General features: G+C 34.9%; 1 protein-coding gene and 1 non-coding gene across 2 annotated transcripts; both read left to right on the forward strand.

The window, feature by feature from the left end:
• The first annotated feature begins 3,943 nt into the window (after positions 1 to 3,943).
• On the forward strand, positions 3,944 to 10,575 carry LOC127806433 (alpha-xylosidase 1-like). The gene is made up of 3 exons (XM_052343727.1): positions 3,944 to 4,261; positions 4,504 to 5,186; positions 8,627 to 10,575. The coding sequence occupies exons 1-3, from the start codon at positions 4,044 to 4,046 to the stop codon at positions 10,507 to 10,509; spliced, it is 2,784 nt and encodes a 927-aa protein (XP_052199687.1). The 5' UTR covers positions 3,944 to 4,043; the 3' UTR covers positions 10,510 to 10,575.
• Positions 10,576 to 20,991: 10,416 nt separating this feature from the next.
• Positions 20,992 to 21,098, forward strand: LOC127807045 (small nucleolar RNA R71). The gene has a single exon (XR_008024583.1). It is a non-coding gene; the product is annotated as a small nucleolar RNA R71 (small nucleolar RNA).
• Positions 21,099 to 24,762: the final 3,664 nt, after the last annotated feature.

Below are 24,762 nucleotides of genomic sequence, written 5' to 3' on the forward strand. Positions count from 1 at the left end.
GGTTTACAACTCATTATTCATTGTTTAATATTAGAAAATGATCCATGGACTTTGAGAGTTGGGAGAGTTAGACACTTCACTATTTATTGTCCAATATTAAAAAATGATCCAAGTTTAGAGAGTTTACTCATCTAAACGATATCTCACAATTCATTACCTAAGATTGAAATTTGAAAGATAATCTGTGAACCTAAGGAGTTGGGGGCCTTCTCATCGAAATAGAACAACAAAATAAATAGAGTATGAATTTAAATAAAAAAAATTATTATGAAATAGAATTAGTGATTTTGTATATAAAAAAATAAAAAAATTTAATTAATGCTCAAAATTAGTGATTTTGGCCCCTCTTTTCTAAGACCCGAAGCATAGGGCTCAATGACCTATGCCTCCAGTTGGCACTGATTGTACTGGTATTTAAATTCTATGCAATTGCATGCAGGATTTTACAATATAGTTAGTTCTTAGTTTCTTACTATTTGTCAAAATTTGGCAAATACCTCTTACTATTTCTTTGCATTGTTATGTGTTATTCTTAAGATAAAAAATATTGTTTGATCACAAATACTAATATTCGTGTCAAAAAATTATTTAATACTTAGGGAGTTAAAATATACGAAGATAGAGAGTTCTAACCTTAAAATGAAGCCATACGAAGATTTTCTTAATTTTTGTATATATATTTTTTATGTTAAGAGGAATGTATATATATCGGTAGATTGGAATTATTTTTTTTTTTCAATTTTAGTTTTGAGGCTTAGACTACGCCATAATATAAAACTGTAGACGGGCTGAGTTTTTGTTTTATGAAATACTTAAAAAATATATATATAGTGTTTGATTTTGATCATATTATCACAATTTTTTGTTCAAATTTTGGAAAAAAAAAAGGTTATATTTTTCAATAACATAAACTAAAAAAAAAAAATCGAACTATTCGATCTCGTTTCAATTTTTAATTTTTTTGGGGTCTTGGTTTAATTCGACTTTTCTCAAAAATCAAATACTACACATATAAGGACTATTCAGAGTAGGAGATAAAAACAAAACAAAATAATTAAATAATACGATAAATTGTTGATTTGAGTTAAATTTTAATTATAATTATCTAATGAACACTTAAACTCACCTAACATACTAAAAACATTAGAAGTTGAGTTCAAACTCCCAAACTAACTTAACTAAATTGAGTTGAAGCGAAATTTATGTTACCAAATACCTTTCCCGTATTTGATATTAACTAAACTCAAAGTAGGTTATAAATTTATTATCAAAAATCAAAAGGCTTTAGAACTACCGTCTTGTAGTACGCCAAAATGTCATGAATATTTTATAGAAAAGCAAAAAAAAAAATTAATTTGACTGCAAGAAGTACTATTAAAACAATAAAATAGAAATATTATGATAATTATAAAACTACTCTAATTAAATAAAGAAACAAAATTGTACAATTTTATTGTTGAAAATTTGTATTTCATTGTTATAGCATGATACGCAAAGTTGTACACTATTTCAATTTTCAGATTTTCAAGAAAAATTGATAAATATTTTTGTTACCCTTCAAAAAAAATGTTATTTACATCAAATTATTTTTTAAGATATTGCTGAAATAGAACTATTTTCCAAATTATAGCCTCAAGCCTCAGAAATAATGCCAAAACTCTCTTAGAATCATTGGTGTTATAGGTAGACTAAAAATTTAGTTTACTTGAATTAATTGAATCAAATCGATTAACTTGTTGGTTCTGTTCAATTTTTTTCTTGTATCAATTTGATTCTGTTAATTTTTTTCAAAATATAACTTTTTGATTTTCTATTCGATTTTTTTATTGGAATAATCAAATTAACCGAATCGACTAAATTTTAAAATAATATTATTTTGATGTTTATAAAATAATGTTATTTTCTTCTATTTTGTGTATTTCCTATTAGTTATTTTGATTTTTTTGTATTTTTTCAATTTAATTAGTTTAATTCTGTTGATACGATTTGGGTTTGATTTTTTTAGTTATTAATTAGTTTAATTTTTTTGATTAATCGATCTTCGATTTTGATTCTTGGTTTAATTTAATCGGTTAGTAAATTTCAATCAATTCAATAATCGAACCAATTATTTACACAACCCTAATTATATATATCAAGTAGCTCTTATGTGACATGATAAGAGTAAAAGATTTTTTGTTCCCTAATTTACTACTATTTTAAAAAACAAAAAATACTTCCTAATCTACTATTCTCACGTCAACACAAATACCTCACTCCACATCGAAAGTTAAGTTTGGAACTGTACATAAAAGATAATTAAAAATATTGAGATTGAGGAATTTAAAAAAAAATTAAATCTATAATCTTGTACATTTTACGAGGTATTAATTACAATTTCAATCAACCTTAAAAACATACAATTTTTTAGGGACACCAATAGGTTATCTAGAGATTTGGAATAAATGTACATAATTGTTTTCAACTATTTTTTTGAAAAAAATCGTTTTCATCCACTCAAATAAACTAATTACATTCTATAGCCACTCGAACAAATTAATTACACTCTATAGTCACTTTTTTTTTATTTTTTTAAAATTGTACTTAACTGAAAATGTGACAGGGTCAAAATTGGATGGATTAAAACTTATAAAAAAATGACAGACTTACAAAAATAATTGACAGGGTTAAAATTGAGTCAAAACTGAAAAGTGGCTATTTTTAGTAATTAGTTTGTTTAAGTGGCTGAAAACGATTTTTTTCAGAAAAGTGGCTAAAAATAATTTTTTTTTTGAGACATGGTTAATTTTTACAATTTCCACGAGATTTGGACATTTGATGACTTATTTAACTTAGGTAATAACCCTTAAATGCAAACCTTTTATAAGATGATTCGTCGAGTCATCCGTATTTTTAGTGATACATCACATGTTAGCAACAAAAAATGTGAAAATCAAAAGAGAAATGAAGAATCCCAAAAAAACTTGGAATGATAAGATTGTGAATCCTCACAATGATTTCAAAATCAATGGAGAGAGTTTGACTGAACAAGAAGACTTGGAGTCAACAAATTCAAACTAAAAGATAACCCAACAAAATGAGAAGATATCTCATGAATCATCAGCACAATTAGTTGAATTAGTTCAAAATTAGGTTGAATCAGTCAAACAAGATAGTAATAAGTTCGGTTAAATTATTCAAAATCATTAGTTTGGTATTGGATGAGTCAAAGTTATTATCTGAGTTAATAATTTAGTTTGCTAATATATATATTAGCAAGTGTTCAAATCATTTCTATTACATAAATACATCATTTTTTTTGTTCATTCATTTATCTACTCAATTTTTTTTTTCTAGTACCACTTGAGTAAATCTCTAAGAAGAATTTTATTTACTCCCCAAAATATAGATGAGATGGCAAAAGGTGAACTATATGTCGGTGTAGTTTGATGGGTCGTGAGTTTGATTAATTTTCCACACAAATGTTAAATATCCAACTTGTAATTTATTCCTTTTTACATAATTGAGAATACGAATAGAGAAAATCGTGCAAGAGTTCTCATCCCATGAAGAATTTTATTTAACAAAGTTATAGGTCTGAATTTGATAAATTTGTGAATCTTATAATCTAAAATCATCAAATTACAGGGAAATTCAAGCACTTAACCTTTCAAGAGGGGGAACTCACAGTAACTAACTGAACTACCACCTTTACCATAAAAACATGAAATTTTTTAAAAGGGAACCATATACGGTATTCTGAGAGAAAAGTTAACAGTATCTGAGAAAGAAAATCGCACGTAAAGAAAGCCGACGGAACTTAGCGCAATCAAAGATACAGATCGAAGCGGGACCAGAGAGGATTGAAAAGGGTGGGTTCAGAACAGTGGGGCCCGACGGACCTGATCAATCACATGCAAGAAGGTACCGCGATTCCAGCAAAACCTAATCCCACCTCACATGTATCCGATGACTGCCCTCGTCCTCCACTTCACTCTCACTTTCTATATATATATTCAAACCCTAAACAGACAGTGGCCACTCTGCTCTCCGCCTTCTTAGCCATGGCCACTTCTTCCTGCTTCATCTTCCTAGCTCTGATTCTGTGGGTCGCTGGTGCAGCTGCGGCTAAAGCCTCCACAGCCCCGCCCAAGATTGGCAAGGGCTACCGACTGATCTCCATTGAAGAGTCCCCTGACGGCGGCCTCGTGGGCCACCTCCAAGTCAAGCAGAAGAATACCATCTACGGCCCTGATATCCCCCATTTGCAGCTCTATGTCAAGTAATTTAACTTTTCAAATTATTACATTATAATTGTAGTTTAATGATAGATAATGAGATTGATTTTGGGATTTCGAGTCCCAAATTCAACCACAAGCGTTTCGGGAAGTTCATTGGGGGGTGATTAATAAATTTACTAAGTGAACACTTGATTGCCTTGCATTGCTGCTCCATGGTCTGTGATGGACCGCTCTAATTGCCACCGTCCGATCTTTCTGATTCTCTGTTCCTCCTCATTTTCAGGCACGAAACGGGCGAGCGGTTGCGGGTTCACATTACAGACGCGGAGAAGCCAAGGTGGGAGGTGCCGTACGAACTCTTGCCGAGAGAGAAGCCGCCGACATTGAAGCAAACAATCGGGAGGTCCAGAAAGAACCCGATAGCCGCCTCCGAGTACTCCGGGTCGAAGCTGATATTCTGCTACACCGCGGACCCGTTCGGTTTCGCGGTGAAGCGGCGATCCAACGGCCAGACCCTCTTTAACTCCAGCTCCGATGAATCCGACCCGTACAGTGACTTGGTGTTCAAGGACCAGTACCTGGAGATATCCACCCGGTTGCCCAAGGACGCGGCGCTGTACGGGCTGGGGGAGAACACACAGCCGCACGGGATCCGGTTGAACCCGAACGACCCGTACACGCTGTACACGACGGATGTGTCGGCGATCAATCTGAACACGGATTTATACGGGTCGCACCCGGTTTACATGGATTTGAGGAATGTGGGTGGGGATGCCTATGCACACGCGGTGCTGCTGATGAACAGTAACGGGATGGATGTGTTTTACAGAGGGAGCTCGTTGACGTACAAAGTGATTGGGGGTGTTTTCGACTTTTACTTCTTCGCCGGACCGTCGCCGCTGGAGGTTGTCGATCAGTACACCGCCTTGATTGGCCGCCCTGCTCCCATGCCCTACTGGGCTCTCGGTCAGTCCCACCTTCTAGTAATCTTAACACCGCGCCCCCCCCCCACCCGGCATTTTTTAAAACTTTACTAGTCAGTGCACTAAATAAATATATAAAAATTTAGGTGGATTGGGTGGATCATATTTAAACCTAAGTCGTCATTAGAACTTTTTACCATTGGTTTTAATTAAGCTAAGCTTAGTGACAGGTGATAATACTAAAGAGTCTCAGATATTGAATTCCTGTCTCACGAGTCTCAATTATGCTTTTATTTGCTTTTGAGATCCGAGAAGTGAGTTGGCTTGTTAGTGGGTGAGGGGGACCGTCCCTTTAACAAAGACAAAACATAAAAACTCTAGTCTCTTGGTCGGGCTAAAAAGTTGTCATTGAAAGAGAATGCTATTAGGTCCACCCTTTCCCCTTTGTATGTATCAGTCATCAGAAAAATCGAAGTGATCAATCTTAAGCTGAACCGGTTCTCAACAAATGGAGCTTGTGAGTTAAGCTTAAGGAAGTTGATTAAGTGGGGTATTATGATTGAATCCAAGCAGAGGTTAGAAAACTGATGTGCTTCGTATTATGTCCAGGTTTTCACTATGTAAACCTGTCAAACTAGCTTTTATCGAGGTGAGAAAAAGAAAGAAACTTGCTTCATTTGCCTAATTTTATCTCATTCATTGGAGTGGTGAAATGAATTAGTTTCGTTTGTCAAAGACCTCGTTGTAGCTTTTAACTGTTAGTATACTTTTGGTTTTTAAGATAAATTTAAATACCATATCCTGGGAGATAATATACCAGGGGATGATATATTGAAGAAATAGATACCATGTTAACGGTTGGCAAGCATAGGGTGAATGCTAAATGTGTTTGTTTACATGCATTTGAGATTAGAAATAAAATTAAAAAAAAATCATATGTTTATTTTACAACACACACACGCTATCCTAGTTAGGCACAATTACTTTGCATTTAATTACATTGTAGTAATGTCATAAGTATGGAAATTGGGTTTTGGATTATTATAATGTGATTATATTTTTATGCTATTAATTTTTTTATGCTAACACATTAAACAATTTGTGTTTATTTACAGGCTATGAATGCTTAATTATGCTATAATTATATAATACTGTTATTATAATTTTTATGTATTATGAAAATAAAAATTGCAATACTATTTATTTTATCATATAGTTACAATGATACCATAATTAAATAATGGTCTGTAATGTTCGATTTTATAACTTGTAGTTAAAATAAAATCATAATTATAACCTATAAATTTTATTATTACAGTTATATATTTACTATTTTAATATAAAAATATTATATGCTAATTTGTGACAACTATATAATATAACTTACCGAAAAAAGATAACCATGTAAAATATTGTGATATTATGTATTTTCAATTATATTATTATAACATTATTTATTATTGTATGTAAATATCATACGCTGACATATTTAAATAAATATTATACTGTATATGCACTAATGCAATAATATTACATATATACACATGCATGCATATACGTGTGGATATTATGGCCATAACGGGTGAATTATTAGAATAACATGTTAAATTTAGACTTTATTCCAAAAGGGTTTTTTTACCCTAGCAAATAGCATCCCATCCCCCCCTTCTCCCCTACCTCGTGATGATATATGTGTACCCCATGTGCATGGGATATGAGCTTAAGTCGAAAGACACTATCCCACCACTTAATGTCACACCAAATCTAGAATGAAAAGTAATGTCGTTATCCCTCCTTATCACATGGAACATAACTGGCCTTTACTGTTTAGGAACCCAAATAGTGCAATGATCAATGTGAAGAGGCAAGTTAGTCCTCCCAAGCAAGTTTTATGTTATGATTTGAAATAGAATTTGTAGGAGAAAGTGGAAAAGAAAAGGAAATGAATACATCTATGTAACTGTAAATCACATCATTTTCTTTACATCATAAATTCTTTATTCCAAACATACGCGTATGTTGTAAGAGAAATTGAGTACTTGGATCCATTTGAGCTTTTAATGGGTTTAATTGAGTCACCTGTTTTGTTTTAGATAGAGACAAATGAACAAGTTTCTTTTGTTAAGAAGGTTGTCATGGATTTAACCTTATGATCTAGACACCCGAAACTGTGAACTGAGCAATGTGATGGGGCAAGCATGTCTGTCTGCTCAGGATCACGGCTTAGAAGTCCAGATTCAGCGTCTGATGCTTTAATCTCCTTGCCTACCTAAGTGCAATTCATTGGCCTTGTTTTTGTAGTGATTGCTGGCAAACAGTAGAGGAATTAATCTGACTGGTGCTGCTTAGCTGTACTGTTCATTTCGGTCTTTACTCATAAATCAAAGATGAACATTCATAACGTTCACATTGATAATCATTGTGATTAGTCATTGACCTTGCTACTGATTTAAGTATTAGCTGAAATTGGACCATCCAATTGTATGAGCCGTGGGGTAAAAAATTTATTTTTCTTGTGATTCATTGATTAGAAACATACCAGTTGTCACACTGCTTCTATACAAATATCATCTAATATAGGTAGGTGGATGGGTCCCCATTCCTTTACTCTTTTTTGTTTTGTTATTTTCATTGGGACCAGCATCTTTTCTTTAATCAATAGGTTTCATGGCTGTACTCAGAATGCAACAAAATTTTTCTTCTTCGAGATTTAATTCTCAAAAAAATCTTTTTTAGGCCCACCCTGTAGGAAAGTTCTTCTCTCTTTACTTCATCTCACGTGAAGTTAAATCTTAATTGCCCCACAGCTTGATAAGCTAAGATGTGGACCCATTTGCATATCATTTTAGAAAATCACTGGGAGAATCAAGAAATCTTTGCTCAAAAAATATGCAAGGGAAAAACTTGTTCATATCATCTTTTCCTTGTAAGGATTGTTTTCACGACAGGACATTGATCACGAAGATAACACCAGATGCTGTTCCCTCTTCAAGATGTGGCAATTCCTTTCATACCCAAATTGCCCTCCAAGAATTAATCTTTACAATTCATATTTCTTAGTAATCTTTTAAGGGTATAAATGGATTTTTTTCAGCCTGTTTGTCAAGCACTTTTTTTTTTTTTTTTTAATCCCACATAACAGCAATTTTTGGAACTAATGAAATATCTTCTTATTGTATGTGAAATTTTATTTTGGGATCCATTGTCTGAAAATAGATTTCATAAATTAGTCCACTGAATGTGTTCTTGAATTTATTTGGTTTTAGAATCCAACAGGACCAAAAGAAAAGGAACTATAACCTACCTGGGCACTCTTACATCATCTCTGTTCTTTACACTTCCAACTGCTATCCAACTCATTTACTTTATGTGGTAGAAAATGAAACTGGAGTTAACATTAGGACTTGTTTATATGTGGTAGAAAATAAAGAATGGATATCCAACTGATTTATTTTACTTTTTTTTTTCGTTTTTATGCTGCAGGATTCCACCAATGCAGATGGGGTTACCACAATCTCTCCGTGGTGGAAGATGTTGTTGAGAATTACAAAAAAGCCAAGATACCGCTTGATGTGATCTGGAACGACGATGATCACATGGATGGGCACAAGGATTTCACCCTTAACCCCACCAACTACCCGCGCCCCAAGCTGTTGGCATTTCTGGACAAAATTCATGCCCAAGGCATGAAGTACATTGTCATCATTGATCCTGGAATTGCTGTTAATTCTAGTTATGGTGTCTACCAGAGAGGCATTGCAAATGATGTTTTTATCAAGTATGAGGGCAAGCCCTACCTTGCACAAGTTTGGCCTGGAGCTGTTAACTTCCCTGACTATCTTAACCCCAAAGCTGTTGACTGGTGGGCTGATGAAATTCAGCGGTTCCACAAACTTGTCCCCGTGGATGGTCTATGGATTGACATGAATGAAGTTTCAAACTTCTGTTCAGGTCTATGCACAATTCCACAAGGAAAGCAATGCCCAACTGGAACCGGACCTGGTTGGATCTGTTGCTTGGACTGCAAGAACATTACTAAAACAAGATGGGATGATCCTCCTTACAAGATAAATGCTTCAGGATTACAGGTACCAGTAGGGTACAAAACCATAGCCACTAGTGCGGTTCACTACAATGGAGTTTTGGAGTACGATGCTCACAGTCTGTATGGTTTTGCTGAAACCATCGCAACTCACAAGGGTCTTCTAGGTATTGAAGGAAAGCGCCCATTTATACTATCGCGCTCCACATTTGTTGGTTCAGGCCACTATGCTGCACATTGGACTGGTGATAATCAGGGAACCTGGAATGATTTGAAGTATTCGATTTCTACAATGCTAAACTTTGGCATATTTGGAGTTCCAATGGTCGGTTCAGATATATGCGGGTTCTATCCTGCTCCCACGGAAGAACTATGCAACCGTTGGATTGAACTGGGAGCTTTCTATCCCTTCTCAAGGGACCACGCAAACTACTATTCCCCAAGACAAGAGCTTTATCAGTGGGAGACGGTGGCTGAGTCTGCTCGAAATGCTCTGGGTATGAGGTACAAGCTCCTCCCATATCTGTACACATTGACCTACGAAGCTCACCTGAGCGGTGCACCAATCGCCAGGCCACTCTTTTTCTCTTTCCCGACCTTGACAGAGGTTTATGGCTTGAGCACCCAATTCTTGCTAGGCAGCAGCGTGATGGTGTCGCCAGTACTCGAGCAAGGGAAAACAGAGGTTAAAGTGCTCTTTCCCCCAGGTACTTGGTACAACTTGTTCGATATGACACAGGCCATTGTATCAGACAAGGTGCATTACTTGACACTAGAGGCGCCTCTGCATGTTATCAATGTGCATCTGTATGAAAACACCATTCTCCCAATGCAGCAGGGTGGAATGATTTCTAAGGAAGCAAGAATGACACCTTTTAGCCTCATAGTGACCTTCCCCTCAGGGGCCACCAAAGGACAAGCCAAGGGAAACCTTTTCCTCGACCAAGACGAGCTTCCAGAAATGAAACTGGGAAATGGGTATTCAACCTATATCGACTTCTATTCCACCGTGGATAAGGGAGTTGTGAAGGTGTGGTCGGACGTGCAGGAGAGCAAATTTGCTCTCGACAAAGGTTGGATCATCGAGAAGGTAACCGTGCTGGGACTGGATGGAATTGGAGGGGCATTTGTAGTCGAGGTAGATGGAAACCTCCAAGTGAATACTTCCAAAGTTGAGTTCAGCACAAAGGAACTCAAGTATCCCCAGGAGCTGGAAGATGGAGGTGACAACAAGAAGAAGAGTCTTTTGGTAGAGATTAATGGGCTGGAAATACCTCTAGGTAAGAAGTTCACCATGACCTGGAAAATGGGAATCAAGGGTTGAAGATACAAAACCTTTCTTCTTCCCCTCCATTTCGTGCTACTTATCTTAGATTCTTTTCCATGGAAAGAAACCTCCTTGTATGCCGGATTGAGAGTTGTTGCTGGAGAGGAGAAGGGCTGTGAGCAATGTGCTCATCCTTTTCCATGGAAGCAAACCCAAATGGAGTGGATTCAAATCCTCCCTCCTTTGCTTAGAGCTTCTTAATTGATGTTATGATGGCTTGAAATAGTAATCCATTCTCTCTGCTCAAGTTAAAAGGCCTTGTTAGAGGGGGCAATCTGTTCCTTTTTGTGTGCTCATGCATTCTACACCATGTTTGCTTGCATATGGCATTCAACTTCCATTTGTAACTGTAACAAGTCTCAAGCATCCTTCGGGATTGTTGCGTTGTGTTGCATGGTCGCGTTGAAAATGTAGTATTTGGTAATCGAGGATAACACCCTGTTTGTAGATTTTGAAAACAAATCACGAGTATTTTAATCAAATAATTTATAATGAGGTTTTGTTTGTTATATATTGATAGTATTTAATAAAGTAATTTTTGTTAAAATGAGTAAGATAATGTTGTATTAAGATACGGTTAGATATATTTATCTAAAGAAGAGAAAGATAAGTATCTAAAAGAAGAGAAAGATAAATATATTTGAAAAAAAATTATATAAGGAGTTATGTGATTTATTTTTTAAAGATTGTTAGATAAGTTTTAACATATAAATTGAGAAGGATAAAAGTGTAGAATATTTTTTTTTATCTTATCTTTTTTGATATATATCTTGATTAATAAATTGCTTTTATTGGTATATTAAAAATAAATAACAAATATTTTACTTATCTTAAAAAGATAAAATTATATTAAATTAGCATTTTAAATAAATAATTTATACTAAGTAACTCTAAACATTTCATAATTTTTATTACTAATTTATTATACTATGCCTTTTATTGGAGACAGATGATTCATTCATATTTATTATGAAATTTTGATCAACATTGGCACACTTCTTCAAGAGATATATCTTTAAAAATAGTGCCATGTTTTTAAGGTAAAACATATGTTTATTGCTTTTGAGCTAAAATTGTGTTTTGAAAGTAAAATTATTTAAAAAAAAGAGAGAAAAAAAATGAACAATAAAAATTAAATCATTTAAACTGATCAAATTAAATTGTTTCATATCGTTAAATCATGATAAATTAAATTGATACGTTGTATCAATAATTTCACTATCATCAAATAATAAAATATAATATTTATCTTCTTTACATTTTTATCTAAAATCAAGAAGTAATCCATAGGCGCTGCTATGTTGTCTATTATCTGGCAATATAGCAATTGCCCGATTGAGAGAGAAGGGATGGACAATATAACAGTTGCCGTAATCCACAACACATATTCAAGATAAATTCTTGGCAATCGCAAATTTCATGGCCTGTGTAATAATAGATGGAACCCAAAATAATAATAAAAAAAGAAATAAAAATACTTCACCAAACACCAAACAATTGAAATAGAAAATGGCAAAAACTTCTTCAATTGAAACAGCAAGTAGTGGCGGCTCCTCCTTCTCCAATAAATTAAGCGGGGCCTTCTCCAATTGATTAGACAATGGCAGCCAGCCACAACCTTCTCCAATTGAGCATCGATAGCTTCAATCTTCTTCGAATAATCCAAGCGGCCACGGCTTCTATCTTTTCTTTGCCGTTTTGTTTTGTGTGAGTGCGTCAATCTATGTATGTATGTATGTATATTCTAATGTTGCTGCTATATACATGGAGCCTACTTCAACTGTATTGTAAGGCGGGAGGCGTGCTGACCTGTCAAAACGGCAGCACTAGTGAGCAATGAAATCACTGCAACAAACGACACGTCATCCCCTGTCTCATCCCTTTACTTAAAAAAATATTATTAATACTCCATAGGTTACACCTTGGACTATATAATGTAATTAAAATATTCAAAATATCCTCGTCTAAGGTGATGAAATGAGGTGGTGAGATGACATAAAACGATGAAACGCATGATTAAAATACTTTTTAACCCAAGACGGTGAGATTGCATGAGGCGTTGACACGTAATAAAGTATGAGAAATATTTTTATCATTTATAATGTATTGTGTAATTCAACCCATGAACTATCCATATCACGGATAGTCTAGAAAGCCAGAGAAGATGATTGACGGGTTTACTGAAAAGGGGCAAAAAGACAAAATTGCTCTTGCTCAGCTTTCGCCTCTATACTCTTCTCCTTCTCTCATGGTCGCTCGCCTCTCTCCTCTCTCGTTTCTCCTATGGCTGTTGATCGTTGACCTTCGCACCTCGCTGCACTGTCTCGTCGCCAGCATCATCGCTTCACCGCCCATCCAACGATGGACGACGAGGCGACGATGCTGGCAACGAGGTGGTGCGGTGATGTGAGACGAGGCGCGAAGATCGACAGTCTACAACCATGGGAGAAGCGAGAGAGGAGTGGCGAGGGCCAAGAGTGACATCCATTAAAAATTTATATTTTGAGTGAGACTATTTTAATCTTTTGACATCTTGTATAAATCTCTCAATAAGACTGTTTGGTCGTTACATAGGATTTCGGAAAGGCCAAATGGCTCGAATCACTTTCTTTCTCTCTCCGCATATACATACACTGCCAGCCCCGCCTCGTCATCAATTTGACCCATTACTTGCCCGACACCTGTCCACGACCCCATACACGTGTCCAACATCGGGCGCAGCCTGGACCGTGAAAGTGGGGGGTCGTTGTTTGGGCGGGAAAAAGGGCGCAATGCCGGTGGGTCCACGTCGGCTTTGGCGGGAAACGGCAGAGAGAGAGAGAGAGAGAGCGCCACGCCACTGGTCTCAATTTGCGTAGCCCACTTGCGCCCCCTCTCTCTGACACACAAGTCAACATGATGCACATGATGTATGGTCATGGTTCACCATGGCATGATAATCATCATATCATGATGGCCATTATAATAACCACGGTCATGCATGCCATCACGTGGCATCGAGATCACGTGACTTTGTCGTGGCAAATATCTCAGGAGGGCATGGCGGCCACTTTTTGCCTATTTATGCTTGGGGTGGATATGGAGAGAGTACGGAGGGGAGGGGGGTACAAGCCTCCAATGCTTTGAGTTTCTTCGATGACGTGGCGGATTCTGAGCCGTCAGAATTTGGATCTGCTGCTGCCGGAGACAACACGATCTTGTGGGTGTGGCCGGCTTACTCTTGCAGCGGTATCGTAGCACCGTGTTTGGAAGACACAAGACAGATCTAAATGATACTCCTGTTGGGGGAATATATTTTTATATATGCTGCTGCTGCTGCTGCACTGCAGATTAATCTTCATTTTTATTTAGCAAGGTATTATATTCCACAGTGAATTATCATTTTTTTGGTATATTAGATTTAGATTTTTATGATTTGGGGGTTTCTGCAGGGAGATTTTCTGTGCTTTATGAATGACTTTAAAGGTTATTATAGTTTATTTTTTATTTTTTGCAAACACACTATCTCTATTAATGACTTCATTACTTAAATTTTAGTTAAACTAAATGAAGTTAATTAAATGATAATTAAGTAAAATTAAACTCTCAAACTCATTTAACAAAATAAAATTAAAAAAAAAATTACCAAAAAAAATACCACTATATAGTGGCCCTTACCATGATCGTTATGACTTTTTTCATCAATATTGCACGTGGTACCCATCACTTACCATGTTCTCTATCTCTCTCTGTCTCGCATCCACCACAATTATTGTCACAAGTCACTTTCGTCGATTTATGTCGAAAATATTATCTTTGATCAACCTTTACTTATCACTTTCGTTTTTTAGCAATATCCTTTCTTTCATTGTTTCCTTGTAATATCCCAAAAATTTTTACAAATTCTTGGCTACAAAAATGCTCGTGTATGCACGTGTGTGGACACACACAAAGTGTATTTAAAACAAAATAAAATTATGTATATAAATGAATACATATGTATAATGGTAGGCATAGTAATTTTCTTAACAAAGAATTAAACAATGTTAATTAAAACAAAGAACAAAGGGGAATTTTAAAATTTAGAAGATTGCAAAATAATTTAAAATTTTGACAAGGGCTAAGTGCAATTTTTAGGGGCTTAAATGAGGAAAATTGAAAAAAAAAATAGAAGGCCCAAGTATAATTTGATAGGTTTGAAATGTTATGACACCAACCCAAGATGGGAGATGAATTGAGTTATTTAAAAATTAGTTTGAAAACATAAATTTTTTTCAAAACAAATAAAAATATATTGCAAGTGAGAATTATTGAAATGTTTGAAATAATAAATGAAACAAAAAGTATAAGTAAGAGATGCACATAAATATATAGTGGTTTGGCTTAAACCAAAATTAATCCACTACTTTAGTTCCTCACTAAGAATTTTGAACTCAATTCACTAAAACCCCTTACTTAAACCAAGTAGGTCATCTAATCTAAGACTAGGAATTACAACCTCCTACTTATACAAGTAAGTCTTCTAACTACACAAGTTAGGAAAAACATGAAATGTATAATAGAGAGGTTCTAAGAGTCTACATTCTTAGTTACAATGTATCTCAAAATAAGATACAAAGGGTTGAAACTAATTTTATCTTTTTTGAGAGAAAAATAAAGCTCAAGCACAATTGAGAAGATGAATAATTTGTAAGCTCACTTCACTTCTTTTAATATTTAGATCAATTCATTTTCATCCATTAGTCTCTTCTTGATCATCATTGAATTGTATTTAAGTATCCCAAAAGCTTTAAAATAAATATAATCGTTTGTGACTGTTGGGATTTGAAAAACTAGCCGTTATGGCTTTTTGCGAAGAGAGTTAGTCTACAAATTCATAAACAATTTAAAACTTAGTCGACAGAAGAAAGGAGTTAGTCGATAGAAATAATTTCTATATTCTGTTAGTTGACAAATTGAAGGAGATAGTTGATAGAAACAAGGGTTAGTCGACAGAGCCTAAGGCTTAGTCGACAGAATGAAACATTTAGTTGACAGTTGAGAAAACTTAGTCGATAGATCCAGATGAGTTGGTCGACAGATTACTATATATATTAATTTGGGCACATATATACACAAGGGAACTTTCAAATAGAGTGATTCATTGTCCAAACTTAAGTCTTGGGCTTTGGCTAGTGTTCGGGTATTCTTTCCCGCAAGTGAACGGAATCGTAACAAGTAATATAATGATGAATATAGTATCATTCTCACGAGGATTAGCTTTTAATCCTTACTTTAACCACTATTAGCTTTAATAAACCACACACAATTAAAAGAATACTCACTGTAAATTTTATATTAACTAAAACTAACTCACTAAATGGAAAATACAAAATAATTCTTTAGGTTTTTGAATGTAGAAATCTAATGTACTAGGGTTCATAAATCCACTGTAATTCTTTAATTGGTTTAATTTTTCAGTGATCGGGTTTTATAATTCTTGCTTTGAGCTGAAAATCGATGATCCTAAGTTAATCAAAAGCCTCTCTCGATGGTCAATCGAATCTATGCTTACATATGAGATTAATTATCTCTAATTAATTTACAAATATACAAATATGCATTTATCTACAATGATCATCAAAATAAGATTTCACAAGGCATAACAATATCTCTACCTATTATTGAATCTTATGTCATTTATTACCAAGTGCTAATCTATATTGAATCTCTCAAAAGCAATATAAATCACAAACACGTTTTAATGGCGGCTAAGCATCAAAACAGAATTAGTGCATAACAAACGATCAACCTGAAAGACAAGAATATAATAAAACCCAAATACTTTTAATTAAACCATCATTGAACTAGGTTTCATCAATCACCCTAGCCACAAAGTACTTAGCCTAACATAGTTTCAACCAATGAAAGAATAATAAAAATGGAGTTCATGATGTTGGAGAAAAGAAACAACAGAAAAATATAACCAAAATCGAAGATCTTCAAGAAAATCTCCCTCTTCTTCCTCGACTTGTTGTCTTCTCCTCCTCCAAAAGCTCCTAAATCTCTCAAGAATCATTCCTTATATAGTGCTTTTTAGGTCTTCAAAGTCGTGCCCCTTGAGAGAGCCCACCTCCACTTGATTTGAAAGGAAACGGGTTCAAAATGGTCTTTTCGCGAAGCCTAAAGCCTTACTGCGGCCTTACCATGGAATGCTTTCTACGGTAAGGTCGTGAACCATAGAATGAAAATTTTGTCACGGGCTTACCACATAATGCTTTCCGCGGTAAGGTTATGAGCCACAAAATGAAAATCTTGTCACGGGCTTACCACATAATGCTTTTCGCGGTAAGATCGTGAGCCACAGAATATTTCTTCAACCACGGCTTCATCACGGAATGCTTTCAGCGATAAGGCCGTGAGACATAGAAAACAATTCTTACCACGACCCTACCACACAATGCTTTGCGTGACAGCACCGTGAGCCGTTTCTCTTTGATTTTCAACACTTCACCAATAACGTCATTTTTTCGGTGCTTTGCGACATCATCATCCTCGACCCCGAATAGACCTTTGACCTTGCCTTTACTACCATTTTAGCTCCAAAAATGCGACATCATCATCACTTTTTGCTCCAATTGTCTTCAACACATGCTCCACATCTACATAACCATATATAGAACCAAATCAAGTAGAAATTATGCTCGTTGAATGTATAAATGCTAAGTTTATAGACCAAAATAAGTGTATAAAAAACACTTATCAAATACCCCCAAACTTAGACTCTTGATCGTCCCGAGCAAGATTATTGACTCAAATATATCACCCCTTAAGTAGAGAATAGTTAATATTTCAAAATCACTTACAAGTTGGATAGCCTTCCAGGTAGCCTCAGATTTTGGTATCATTCATAATTCACATAGAGTTTTCTAGTAGTGCTACACAAATGTTTTGAACCTATTCCATGTTTTCACGTGCATGTGTGCGAATCCTGTCAGGTAAAATATCATGCATAAGGTTGTTGGTATCCCGACCCCTTGATGGTCCTGTACACTTTCCCACTCGTGATATTCACTCCACCCCCAAACTTGGTCTTTTCATTCAATCTCTAGGCACTCTCAATCACTATTTTCTTTCTTGTTCAAGTTTGGTTGGACTCAGCCAAAAATAGCGTTGTCTCGGTTTGTGAAGACTCTCCTTTATTTTGAATGCTTCGGCATGCTAACATCCACTAGACAGTCAAACCCACCAGTGTTCTCAATCCCTAAGAGTTACAAACATCGGCACCATTATTGAGATTTCTTTTTCTTTTTTTTTCTTTGGCCTTGTAATTTTTTTTTTGAACGAGTGCATTTTATGCTCCATCTCGTTTTTTTTTTTTGATATCTTATGTGCAAGCCTTCACTCCATTAAGATTTTAGAATGACCCTTGTAACGAGCTTTCAGCCGATGACTCCCAAGCCAGATGACCACGGGGCATCAAGTTTTAAGACACCCCTACGGGCATAATCACTCAAGTCATTCAGGCTACAAAGAAAGGTATAAGATATACGCAGGCTCAAATTTAAATTGATCACGACATAGTGACATAGGGATTAAATCACTAACCTATGGTCATTGCCTAGCTTCCCTTAGTATGCCTAACACATTCCACACAAAGCACGGAGTCAACACATTCCTCAACATTTGCCATCATAGCTCAACCTTCCCTAAACTTTCCTTTTCATTATGTTAGGTGATTAAGTTGCTCACAAAGTTGGTTTAAGGGTGAAAGTCTAAATGGAAACCTAGCAGTGTAGTCAACCTATGCATTGAATCTTCTGACACATGTGCTCAAATTAGTCTAACATGGATGATGAATCTCAAAACGAAATGAGTAACATCACTATCTTTACTCTTTGCATCAAAATGGTACCAAATAAGCTTCATCATTGATGGCACGTTTACCAAACAAAACAAGACAATTTTTTTTTTTTAATAAAACCATACAACCAGACCATATGACATATGCAAGCTGCCCATAGTGAATCTCACCCCAAACTTAAACGTTTCATTGTCCCAATGGAACAAAGAGAAAGAAAATTAAGGAGTGTACCTGGACTATAGTGTCAAGGTTGTGATGGTAGATAGATCAACACATGCTCGTTTTGAGGTATTTGGAACTTTCGGTAATGACTTTGCCCTTGTAAGCAGCTGGTGTAGGATGACTCTTCGACTGCATTATCACTTCCAAAAATGTACCTACAATGCACAAGTTTGAACATGAGAGAGCAACAATGACTAAGAACAACATGAAGTAGACAGAGTCACATGGATGCCCAAACTCCCCCCAAACTTAAACCTCATAATCCCAAACTTAAGGTGCAATGTGCAGGTGAACATTGGTTTGGGGCATTTTATCAAACACCAAGTATGCATGCTGTTATGATGACCTTAACATTATTTTTGTGCAAAAATCCTAAAAAATGACACTCTAACCTAACTCAAAGTAAAGAAAAGAAGAGACAAAAAAAAAACAAATGCAACATGCTTATAAATGAAAGAGATAGGACAGTGGGTTGCCTCCCAATAAGCGCTTGTTTAAAGTCATTAGCTTGACTAGGCCTCCATCTTCAAGGAGGCTTGAATCCTTTTTCCATCAATATTTTGTGGGTGCCATTTAATGAACTTATTCCTTGAATGTTAGCAAGTTTCAATCCAATCCCCTTCTTTTGCTCCCTCAACACCCTTACCAACTTTTCCTTTTCATGACTTGGTGGCTTGGATTTCGAAGAAGAAGAAACATCCAAAGAACACAGTTTGTCTCTTTTGGATGGACAATCTTTTTGTTTCTCTCCCAAAGAGCCCACAACCACGACCCTGTTCTTGGCATCCAAAATTTGTTCCTGCTCATTAAAAGAGTTAGCCATGCAATTTTCTTTAGGGTCATCATATCTCTCTATCAAATGAACAATGCCATCCCTCATTAAGACTTCTTTTTCATTGCCATTAAAATGTTTCATAGCCTTAAATACATTAAATGTAACCGTCTCATCATAAATTCTAAGGCTAAGTGTTCCTTGTTGGACATCAATCAAAGCTCTCCCTGTGGCAAGAAAAGGTCTCCCTAAAATTAAGGGCATATCATAATCTTCTTTGATGTCCAAAACAATGAAGTCAACATGAAAAATAAATTTATCTACTTTTACCAAAACATCTTCCACTACTCCCCTCGGATATTTGATACTTATGTTCGCCAATTGAAGAGAAATCGTGGTAGGTGTTGGTTCTTTTAATCCAAGCTTCCTGAAAATAGAGTAAGGCATTAGGTTGATACTAGCACCCAAATCACATAGAGCTCGTTCAAAGAATAAACTACCAATGGTACAAGGAATAGTAAAACTCCTTGGATTTTTAAGTTTTAGTGGTAGTTTGTTTTGCAATATGGCGCTACTTTCCTTCGTTAACATGACGGTTTCATGGTCCTCTAGTTTCCTCTTATTTAATAATATTTCCTTCATGAATTTTACATAGTTGGGCATTTGAGACAGAGCTTCAGCAAATGGTATATTGATATGTAGCTTCTTGAATACCTCCAAAAATTTCTCAAATTGCTTATCCAACTTGTGCTTGCGCAACCTTTGAGGAAACGGAATAGGTGGAACATAAGGCTTGACCGGTGGCAGAGCAACCTTCACTTTTTTAGCTACTACTTCGGTCTCATCATCTCGATCAGTTGTCTCCATAGTTGTACCATTTTCTTTTTCCACACTAGGTCTCTTAACATGGATTTCCAGCAACTGCACCCCGCTTCTTGTTGTGATCGCATTCACTTGCTCCTTAGGGTTAACTTCCATATTACTTGGCCACATGCAAGGTTGCCTTTCTGTTAGGATTTTTGCTAGCTGCCCAATCTGATTTTCAATATTCTTAATGGCTGCGTCAGTCCATTCGCTTCGTTCTTAAAGCTTGGAAATCGCTTCTTCCAATCCTCATTTTTCTTCATGTGGTCTTCCCTGTTTTGGTGGATTTTGAATGCCTTGATTGTTGCCATATGAAAATTTTGGATGGTTCCTCCAACCAAGATTGTAAGTCTGAGAAAATGGATTATTCAATGGCTGTTGGAAATTTTGTTGACGTGAAAAATTTTGTGCATAAGCAGCTTGCTTTGTGAAAGAAGAATCCATAATGAGCAATGGACATTTGGATGACTGATGAGTTGCTCCACAGGTTACACAAACTAGAAGAGAACCTTGCACCATATTAATTGATGAAGAATATTTTAAGGCTTCTATCTGCTTTGATAGTGCGTCGATTTTGGTTAACATCAACGTGTTAACATCCACTTCATGCATTCCAGCTACTCTTTTATGTGAGTTTCTATCTGGCCACATCACAAACTGCTCACTCATTGTCTCGAAAAGGTCATGAAGCTACCCAGCTGATTTATTTCGAATGGAACCACCTACAGTAGAATCCACTACTGAACGGCTATAAGGAGTTAACCCAGCGTAAAAATAATGATTTTGGGCTGGTAGTGGAAAACCATGGCTTGGACACTTCCTCAACAACTCTTTGAACCTTTCCCATATCTCATGAAAGTTTTATGATTCAGCTTGTTGGAAGGTTAAAATTTCATGCTTGAGCCTGCTAATCTTAGCTGATGGAAAATATTTTAGCGTGAACTTTAGAACCAAATCCACCCATGTAGTGATGCCACCGGGTGGTAGTGAGTCCAACCACTCTCGAGCTTTATCTTTTATAGTATGAGAAAATAATCGCATCTTAAGTGCTTCTTCATTGATCCCTTGATACTTGAAGTTGCCACAATACTCCAGAAAACGAGAGAGATGGTAGTGTGGATTTTCATCACTTCTCCCATAGAATAGAATGTTGTTAGAGAACAAATTTATCATATCCGGCCTCAATTGGAAGTTATCATGCCCATATGGAGGATAGACTATGCTCGACCGGTTCTCAACGACATGAGGCATCATGAAATCTCCCATCAAGATATCTCTCTCATTGATCTCAACAGTACGCTCTACTTGAACAAGCTAATTTCCATTGTCTTCCATAGTGCTCTGTTGTTGTCCCATTTTTTCTCTTTATTCACGACGTCTTTGATTGAAGGTTTGTTCAATCTCCGGATTAAACTCAACAAGATCAAGACGTTTTGAACGCCACATGCACTATTTCAATCCTAACACAGCAAAAACTAAAATAGTTCAGCGTCAAAAATTAAAGGAAGCAACACAAGTATTAAAGCTAATCTTAATTAAAGTAGTAATCAAAATAACCAATCCCTGGCAACGGCGCCAAAAACTTGTTCGTGTATTCTTTCCCGCAAGTGAACGGAATTGTAACAAGAAATATAATGATGAATAGAGTATCATTCCCACGAGGATTAGCTTTTAATCCTTACTTCAACCATTATTAGCTTTAATAAACCACACACAATTAAAAGAATACTCACTGTAAATTTTATATTAACTAAAACTAACTCACTAAATGGAAAACACAAAATAATTCTTTAGGTTTTTGAATGTAGAAATCTAATGTACTGGGTTCATAAATCCACCGTAGTTCTTTAATTGGTTTAATCTTTCAGTAATCGGGTTTTATAATTCTTGCTTTGAGCTGAAAATCGATGATCCTAAGTTAATCAAAAGCCTTTCTCGATAGTCAATCGAATCTATGCTTACATATGAGATTAATTATCTCTAATTAATCTGCAAATATACAAATATGCATTTATCCACAATGATCATCAAAATAAGATTTCACAAGGTATAACGGTATCTCTACCTATTATTGAACCTTATGTCATTTATTACCAAGTGCTAATCTATATTGAATCTCTCAAAAGCAATATAAATCACAAACACATTTTAATGGTGGCCAAGCATCAAAACAGAATTAGTGCATAACAAATGATCAACTCGAAAGACAAGAATATAATAAAACCCAAATACTTTTAATTAAACCATCATTGAACTAGGTTTCGTCAATCACCCTAGCCACAAAGTACTTAGCCTAACATAGTTTCAACCAATGAAAGAATAATAAAAACGGAGTTCATGATGTTGGAGAGAAGAAAGAACAGAAAAATACAACAAAAGCCGAAGATCTTCAAGAAAATCTCCCTCTTCTTCCTCGACTTGTCGTCTCTCCTCCTCCAAAAGCTCCTAAATCTCTCAAGAATCATTCATTATATAGTGCTTTTTAGGTCTTCAATGTCGTTCCCCTTGAGAGAGCCCATCTCTACTTGATTTGAAAGGAAACGGGCTCAAAACGGCCTTTTCGCGAAGCCTAAAACCTTACCACAGCCTTACCACGGAATGCTTTCTGCGGTAAGGTCGTGAGCCACATAATGAAAATCTTGTCACGGGCTTACCACATAATGCTTTTCGCGGTAAAATCGCGAGCCATAGAATGAAAATCCTGTCACGGGCTTACCACAAAATGTTTTTCGCGATAAGGTTGTGAGCCACAGAATACTTCTTCAACCACGGCTTCATCACGGAATACTTTTCGCGATAAGGCCGTGAGCCACAGAAAATAATTCTTACCACGATCCTACCACACAATGCCTTGCGTGACAGCACCGTGAGCCGTTTCTCTTTGATTTTCAACACTTCACCGATGACATCATTTTTTCAGTGCTTTGCGACATCATCATCCTCGACCCCAAATGGACCTTTGACCTTGCCTTTATTGCCATTTTAGCTCAAAAAATGCGACATAATCATCATTTTTTGCTCCAATTGTCTTCAACACATGCTCCGCATCTACATAACTATATATATAACCAAATCAAATAGAAATCATGCTTATTAAATGTATAAATGCTAAGTTTATAGAACAAAATAAGTGTATAAAAGACACTTATCAGCTAGATTATGGGTTCAAGTCTTGGGGCCAGCACTTTGCATAGTAATTTTTTTTTTTTATCTTTTAAACAATTTTGGTACAACATTTACAATCAAATAAAAATATAACATTTTAAATGACATCAAATAATTTTTCATAAAATCTATGGCATTAGATTGTAGAAATTAATTTTCATTTAACATGTTTTTAATTAATTAAAAATATAATATTTTAAATGCCATTAAAAATTTTATCACAAGATATTTTGATATTGGATTTACTTTTCATTCAACAATTTTGATCAAATAGAAACATAATATTTCAAATGTCATCAAGAAATTTATAACAATATTTTTTACATTTAATTGTATGATTAATTTTTATTTTGATGCTTAATAAATCATATAAAAGAAATTTAGAGCACTAAGTTAATAAAAATTAATAAAATAATTTCATCATAAAAAATAATTATTTTTTACTATTAAAACGCAATTAGATTTTTCTAATTAAAATATTTTCATCATTAAAATTATATTAAAGGAAAAAACATCAACTATCAAGAACATACATGGTATTTTGCCTTTAAAACATTTTGCTTCATTTATCCAATGATTCAAAACCAATTTGTAAAAATCATTTAGGAGATTCTTTTAAATCCTAATATTTATTTTTATCTAATCTCCAACTAATATATTAAAATCATAGATCATTTTTGTTGAGCCAACTTACTCATATTAATTAAGTTTTGATGATTAAAAAAATATTTTTATGATATAAATATTTTCTCTCATTCATACAAAAAGTAAATTTATTTTGAATTAAAAGAGAATTATTTTTAGACATATTTTATTGTTTTAATCATTTATGTCTCTAAAGTTTATATTTTGATTTTTAAATTTTGAATTAAAGGAGAATTATATTTAGATATGTTTTCTCTTAGTCATACAAAAAGTAAATTTATTATGAATTAAAAGAGAATTACTTTTAGACATGTTTTCTTATTTTAATCATTTATGTCTTAAAAGCTTATATTTAAATTTTTAAATTTTAAATTAAAGAAAAATTATTTTTAGACATGTTTTCTCTTACTCATACAAAAAGTAAATTTATTTTGAATTAAAAGATATTGCTTTTAGACATGTTTTCTTGTTTTAATCATTTATGTCTCAAAAACTTATATCTGAATTTTTAAATCTTGATTTCTCATGCAAAAAGTAAATTTATTTTGAATTAAATGTGAGACATGTTTTCTTATTGTTTGAGAAAGTCTAAACATTTTTTGAATTTCAAACTTTATATTAACCCTTTCTTTAATAGCTAAAATGCTTATAAATACCCCTCAAACTCATTTTTTAAGCATCTAAGTACTTACATTGCATATCCAAAGCACCCGAAAGTTTTCAAACGCTCTCAAGCAAAACATCTAAAGAATCCAAGGCT

The sequence above is a fragment of the Diospyros lotus genome, chromosome 7, assembly GCF_014633365.1.
Source record: "Diospyros lotus cultivar Yz01 chromosome 7, ASM1463336v1, whole genome shotgun sequence".
NCBI lineage: Eukaryota > Viridiplantae > Streptophyta > Magnoliopsida > Ericales > Ebenaceae > Diospyros > Diospyros lotus.